The 7488-nt window shown below is 41.7% G+C and overlaps 1 protein-coding gene across 1 annotated transcript; it reads right to left on the bottom strand.

The window, feature by feature from the left end:
* Positions 1-1797: 1797 nt before the first annotated feature.
* On the bottom strand, positions 1798-7027 carry LOC103583809 (microtubule-associated tumor suppressor 1 homolog; the record flags this gene model as incomplete). Its single annotated transcript, XM_008565032.1, has 5 exons — positions 1798-1914; positions 4552-4647; positions 4790-4863; positions 5927-6032; positions 6806-7027. Coding segments are annotated over 5 exons (615 nt in total), but the record flags the coding sequence as incomplete, so codon positions are not given.
* Between the last annotated feature and the right edge of the window lie 461 nt (positions 7028-7488).

Here is a 7488-nt window from a genome sequence, read left to right as displayed (position 1 = left end):
TCAGTCGAGAGATTAAAGGATAAGATCCCTGAAGACATTTAGTCACTTAACATGATGAAGAACAGATTACATCCCAGCTTACTTTCCAAAGGTAAGATTTTATTTCTTGCTTGAGAGTGACTTATCACAGTCAGAATTAATTCTACGTCCCTGTCACTGCAGTGGGTGACTGATCTACTTTGATTATGGTGCTTAGTTTAGAGCCCTATTGTTCTTAAGACATCCTATTACCCAGAAAATGCTCAGGACAAGCAATTCAGGTGAAATGACTTTCCAGAAAATGAATCTAGAATATAAGGAGAAGGGGACCTCGAAATGTTAATTATGAAGGAACTCAAGACAAAACACTAGATGGAAAAACCTGAAATTAGAGACTGAGCCTTAAAACATTATCTCATCCAATCCTTTATTTTACAGAAGAAAAAAGCAGTCCCGATAATGTCACAGAGCTAATTATGGGCAGAGCTAGTTTTCACACCAGAGCTTTCTTACTTAAGAAAACTTCCCTATGCTTTCTAAGTGTCTTAATTTTTGCAAAGGCCTGGAACTTACACATAAGAGAGGCAACAGCGGGCCTACCTGTCTGCCACACATGCGCACTGCAACGCTGGCTGACATCATACAATACCTCTTGGACAAGGCAAAAACCAGAAATACCACGGATCAACAAAAACTAAAATATATTGGTAATTTTACAGCAGACTCTGTTTCACTGCACATGATTTTTGGGAAAAGTTTGATGCATGAATGGCATATGCAGCAACAAATTATTAGCAAGATTATCTGATTCATTACTGGCTGCTGGATTAGCAGAGTTCTCAGACTTGGCATAACAGGAACCGGTATGTATACTAGGTTGGGCCCATTAACTACTACATGTTCCTTTCCTTCCTTTAAAAAAGCAAAACTTCCTGATAATACAAAGTGCCCACATATCCACATGGGGGCTTAGCCATTACGTCCCTCAACAGAGAGGTGATAGTCTCTAGAAGAAACCCAAGACAAACCAAACCCCCAAACCAACAAAACACCGAATAGAGAAAGCATGGCCTCCATGCTCCCTGTTGGTCTGGGTTTGAAGGAGGCACTTGCTCCCAGCCAGGGGGAGAAGAGGCAAGCAGTACAGGCGGCCCGCACAGTCAGGAGCAGAGTACAGCGATGGCTGGGATCACATAAGCTGCTTGCCAAATGCTGCCAACTTGGTCAGAGTCCTGGCTGGTAGCTGTGTCTCAGGGTGGGGCCAAGACTGATGGGAACACTGGGCACGCCCTGAAACACATGGTTCTGGACAGACCCGTCCACAATAACATTACTTCTCTGCCCCAGAGGCTGCCAACTAAATTTTATTCATATTCTTCCTAATACTTGCTATTTGTCCAACAGAATTAACCTTTTTAAAGCACAGTAATTCTTTTAACATTTTAATTCACAAGAAGCAAGATGAAGAATTTAGATAGACTGTATTGCTCCAATAGGATTAATTTACATATCCAACTGCTTTAAATATATGGAACCTATCTAGAGTTGGTGGTATATTAAAGTACTACTTTTACATTATTTCGAACTGAATGCTGCTTTACATGTTCCTTGGGAAAAACATCCTAGAAGGCAGCAATGAATAAGCCTTGATGAAACCTGGAAAAGAAAATTGTAACCTTTCTCTCTTGTATAATTTCCAAATATCCTTAAGCAGCAGTTCCCCCACTCCCTAGTTCTCGGGTCAGAGTTCAGTTCCTGTCTCACAGGTATCAGCCCACTTGGTGAGATCCTCAATCTGCTGTTCCGAAAGAGACATACCAGTTTCTCCATTTTCATTAACTTGACATCCTGTTGGTGCAGTTTCTCATTCTTGATCTCTAACACAGCTTTCAGGCTTTCTAATTCTTGCTCCAGGTACATGATCTGAGGGTTTTTCTGGAAAGGACACAGCACACTATCACTCTGACTTACTTCACACAATCACATAGTCCAAATTCGTAAATAAAGGATTTTTCTTTAGGTTTAGACATTAGACAATCAAGTGGCAAATGACTTCTATCTTCTTCTAACAGTTTCAAACAAAGAGGTGAAAAAGAAGAGTTAAGATCACATTAATCTCAAAGACTTCAGTCATAATATTGAGAACAAATATTTTCCTCATTTATCAGTTAACATAATATAGAAAAATACTGGTTGCATCATATACGCAATTAAGAACAAGACAAAACCTGTGCTTACAATATGGAACAGAATTATGGCTGGAGATTGGGCAATCTAAGTCCTTTACTGGTTTTTGGAGGGAGAAAAAGGAACATCAATTCTCTCTAACGAAAGTCAGTAAGTGATCAGGAACAGAAAGCAGTACATTTTCAGAGCTCTCTGGAACACAACAGAAATAACAGTAATGTGCTTTGGATTTTCTGTATGATGAGACTCTGTTGGCTTGGCCGTACTTCTAGAGCACCCATGACACTGTCATTTTACATTGTGACATGCCATCATCTACATGGCATATAGCACATACTCTCCTAAAATTCTTCCCCAAAACAAACACCACATCTTCTGAGAACACAGCTGCAGCGTTCATCCCCCCGCCCCCGCCCCACTCCTGGCTTTACTGATGAAATTCAACTGAGCTCACATCTAAGATTTCTGATACAAACTAACAGCATAAGATCTACTGAACAGATGTTTGACGAAAGAATTTCTTAGATAAGATTCAGTGGTGTAGATCATGAAAACTATCCTCCAGGGCAGTGGTTTCCATTCTGGATCAATCCATGGGAAGAATCAGGGTATGGTTGTTTGGGGATTACTGAATCCAAACCCCTTACTTCGCAAAAGGAGAAAATGAGTTCCATTAGTCAAGTGACCTGCTCAGGAAAAGTACCAGAGCCAGGAAAGGTCACAGCAGGAACTGACACTCAGACCTCTGACTCCAGGCTCTTTCAAAAATTTCATAAGTTTTATATACTGATATTATTTCACATATGATTTTTTACCCTGAAAATAGCAAATCCTATCTCATTTTTGTTAGAAGGAAAGAGCGTTAGTTAGTCTGTCAATTTTTACACTAGAGCACGTAGAGCCTCGTACGCTCTGCACCTTTTCCTGCTTCTCCGCTGGCCTGCCGCTTTCTCCCCGACTCCACTCACGCGTGCTCCCCTTTTCCACAATCTCGGCACGCTGAGACGGGGGTGGCACTGGAGATCACTGCTTCCCTCACTTTCCTCCGCTTTTCCAAAGCGGTTGCAGTGGAACCTCCTTTGCAAACCAGGCAGCTCTTTAAAACCTGTTCTCTGAACCATTAGTAAGGTTTACACCCTGCCTATATGTCTAGATTTCTTTTGAAATCATCGACTTTTCCTAAATATCTTCCAGTATAAATAGCTTTGATGTTTCCTTGAATATGATCCCATCTAATTTTATCAAACGTCTAGAGGGTCTCCCAAGGAGATCATCGGCAAAAGGTCTCACTGTGAGAGCCACACATGTACTTGGCAAACTGGCAACAGATTTTCAGCGAAAAAGCTTTGCTTCGGCAGTGCCAGAGCACAAATATATGGAATATGGAATGAAAACAGTGGTACATAAGACAGGAGCAACAAGAAAAAGATACACGTTGCAGGAGAAAGTTGAGTTTACAAGAGAAATTTGTATGTTTCAAAAGTGATGTTTATCCATACAATGAAATATTATTCATCCATTTACTGACACATTATAACATGGATGAGCCTTGGAAACATGCTAAGTGAAAGAAGGCAGTCACAAAAGGCCACATATTGTATGATCCCATGTATGTGAAACGTTCAGGATAAGCACGTCCATAGAGACAGAAAACAGATTGGTGTTGCCCAGTACTGGGAGTTTGGGAGGAAACGGGGAGTGGCTGCTGATGGGTACAGGGTTCTTTCGGGGGTAATAAAAATGTTCTGGAATTACAGGTGACCAACGCATAACTATGAATACTGTATACTAAAATGCACTGAATTGTACGTTTTAAGAGGGTGAACTTTATGGTATGTAAATTATATCTCAATACAGTGGTTATTTAAAAAAAAAAAAGGTAAGGTCTTCATATAAAACCCTGATCTTTTTTTTTTTTTGTCTTTTTCCGTGTCCGGCAACGGATCGCAACCCTCAGTGTTGCCCCCATACCGGACCGGGGACCGGCAACGGGATCGCAACCCTCGGTTTCCCGCGCCTCGCTCAGCCAGTGAGCGGGAACCGGTCTGTATGTGGGATCTGAACCCTCGGGCGGGAGCGCTGCCGCGCTTCCCAAGCGGCGCACTATCCAGTACGCCACCGGGCCGGCCCTAAAACCCTGATCTTAATCGACAGTTTTCTTGTTTCCAGAAATATATTAGAATTCATTCGTAAGTCAGTTTTCAGGATGTAAAAAAAGATGCCAGTAAACAAAGAATCTGTTTTACACAGTTTTCAAAGCACACAGCAAGACATGAAAGGGACTCCAAACCTGCATTATTTCTCTGGCTGCTGAACACTTAACTGGCTCTAAAGGGCAACTGAGCAGAAGAATTCAGTACTGACAGAGGAGCACACACAACTTACTAAGTTTGCTTTCTCTCTTGATATTCTTTTTTGTTCTTCTGATTTCAGCTGTTCATTTAAATCATCATTTTCACTCTTCAGATCATTGATTTGTTTCTAAACACAATGAAAGGTGGAATGTAAGTTACCCAACAGACACCAGCAATGTAGCCTACGTACAACCACGAAACATACCCAAACCACACAACATCAAGACTGATGACTTTGGGGAAAGGAAGGGGCACTGATATTCACCTACCTCTAAGGATTCCTGCTTCTTATTAAGCAAGTCTTCAAGTGCTTTCTTTTCAATTTCATGGCTTTTCCTGATTTCTGAAAAGAAGGGGTATTTTTTGAGGCAATCACATTCTATGAGATGACTATACTGTATAATTGTTAAAGCCCCTAGATGTAGGAGTTAATCATGAAGCAATGTGACTGTGTTACTTTACACTTATGTGATGCTTTTGTATAAATTAAGCCATCTGCTCCCACAATAGCCTTAAGAAGTGGGTGGGGCAGATATTCCCATTTTATGACTGAGAGCCTCGAGGCCCAAAGAGGCCAGGAGACCTCGGGAAACACACAGGGTCCATCTCAGGGTGGGGTCTCGAGACACTGGCCTCCGCCCCCTGCCTGGAGCCTCTGCGCTCTTTTCGATTTGCTCTTCATGAGCCAGACAGAAGTCTATAGTGAAACTCTCATCTGTAGCAGGAAGGTGGAAAAACGGTGTTTACTAAATGTCCAACACGAGCCAGCCACTTTTATATATCGTCATCTCCGACTTCACACAGCTCTATTTTTCTGATGAGAAAAGTCCCTGTAAAGGTCACACAGCCAGTTCTCACCACTCGCCCACACACGATTCTGTTAAGATGCAACTGGTTTAGTATAAAGACTTCGGCTACACTGCCCATTATGTTCTGAAAGAAAGGGCCTCTGATTCTTTTCCTTCTACTTCAACCCTTCCAATATGATTGCTGAAATCATAAAAGATTCCTCATTCAAGTGCCACCTACATCTCCCAGCAGTGTTGGTGTGCAAGAGTGCTTAGTGGGGATCCTTTGCTGTGGCCAGGACATAAACTGACACTTCCCAGGGACCTCAGCCGGCAACTCCCACCACCAGCACCTCCTCCACCAAAAAGGCCTTTCAAATCTTTAAAAGTTCATCCTATTTCCTAAAAGGCTGGCATTTATAGCAAACTATTATTTGCATCGTTAGGGTGAAAAGGCATCTGTTAACAATGAACAATGCAAAAAGCAACCAAGAACACTCCACACTGAATACCACAGGGCGTTCTCTGGAAGGGAAAGTTCTGAGTCATTTCCGCTTGAAAACGATCCCGCAGTCCCATCAGATCTTATTCTGTGTAAATAGAGAAAAGCAGCCTTGCCTGTAAGGGAGGCTTCATAGGCCTTCTGCAGCAATTCTATTTTTTCCGAGTGGCTAGCTTCAATTTCCAACTTAGTGGTTTCATGGGCAGCATGTAAGTTGTCAAACTGTAAGAAACAAACAGAAACAATAGTTTACCAGTAAAACCCAAAGTCGTCAGTTGAATAAACAAGCAGTAACATTAGGAGACTACACATCAGCTTGCATTTATGTTTAAGGGCTCCCTGACACACACCAAGAACACGGAAAGAACAACCCACCCTGGCTTTGCTTCTCCCAACTCTCCACGCTGTCCCCTCAGGAACACAGACACACAAGCTCTCTGGGGTTCACTGATGGGAACGGCTGAGTCCATCACAAAAGTGAGGATGTTTCACAGTATCAGGGCCACATAAGCTCCACACCTGTCATTTGACCACTATGTGTTCAGCCCCTAGCACATGCCTGGAACAGAGTAGGCACTCTGTAAATATTTGCTAAATGAAAAACTGAGTTAATAAGGTAGCAGGGAAATTAAAAGAGGTTTACAATATACTACTAAGTGGGGGGGGGGAAGGGTTTAAAACAAGTGCCATTTAAAAAAAAAGAAGAAAAGCAAACTAATGTCTATCAGTGAAACACCAGGATGCTTATGTAAGGGTTACTTCTGGATTGTGGGATAAAGGGTTGTTTTTAATTTTATCTTTTCCTTCTTTTTTTCTTCCCATCCTTCACTCAACTAATGTATATTGCTTTGATCATAAAAAAAAAATTGTTAAAAAATTTTTTTCTCCTATTAAACCAAAAAACAAAGACAAACTCATCCAAGGAAGTGAACGACAATCAGAATTCAAGTGAACAGCCGTAACCAGGGGCGTGTTCTGGTTCCAAAACCACAGACCTGCTCTTGCAACTGAGTTTTATACTTCTCCGCTTCTTCGATGTAAGTGCTCTGGAGCTTTTCAAATTCCCTGGTGTAAAATTCTTTAAGCTGATTCTCTCGTTCTATTTTATCGGCCCGGTGCTGCTGGACAAATCCTTCGTAAGCTATTTGTAACTCGTTCCTGGCTTTCTCTAATTTCTCACAGGTGGATGAAGCAGTAACTACAAAGAGGTGAAAAAGAAAAGGGAAGATGTCATTTTAATTTGTTCAATGTCCAAATTTATAATATTTTCAGACAAGCTGTGATGACTTTGGAAGTATAAACATGATCATATCTCAGTTTTCAGGTGATCAGATTTTCAAGCGTAAATACTAGTATAGAAATGAACTGTAGAAAGAAATCAGAGGAAATTATCTCTGGCAGCAATAAAAAACACCCCAAAAAACTGACTCCTAAGCAGTAAGAGAAGTACTTGAGAAGAGCCAGGCTCCCAAGTGGAGAACCTCTTTTGGCGTGGTGACCAGTCAGTGCAGTGACCACAAAGAGAGTGACCACAAACCTCAAAAACCTGACTGGCTGAGACATCTCAAAGGACAAGTTAGTCCACTCACCGCCAGCCAGTACAGAGAAACTTAGACACAGAGGGAGCAGGAAAAGGTCAGAGGAAGAAACAAAGGGACTTTAAGCTTGTACTTTATTT

This window comes from Galeopterus variegatus, unplaced genomic scaffold (genome assembly GCF_000696425.1).
Source record: "Galeopterus variegatus unplaced genomic scaffold, G_variegatus-3.0.2 Scaffold28632, whole genome shotgun sequence".
Classification (NCBI taxonomy): Eukaryota; Metazoa; Chordata; class Mammalia; order Dermoptera; family Cynocephalidae; genus Galeopterus; species Galeopterus variegatus.
Note: the sequence above shows the minus strand (reverse complement) of the source record. Positions and strands in the feature narration are given on the sequence as shown.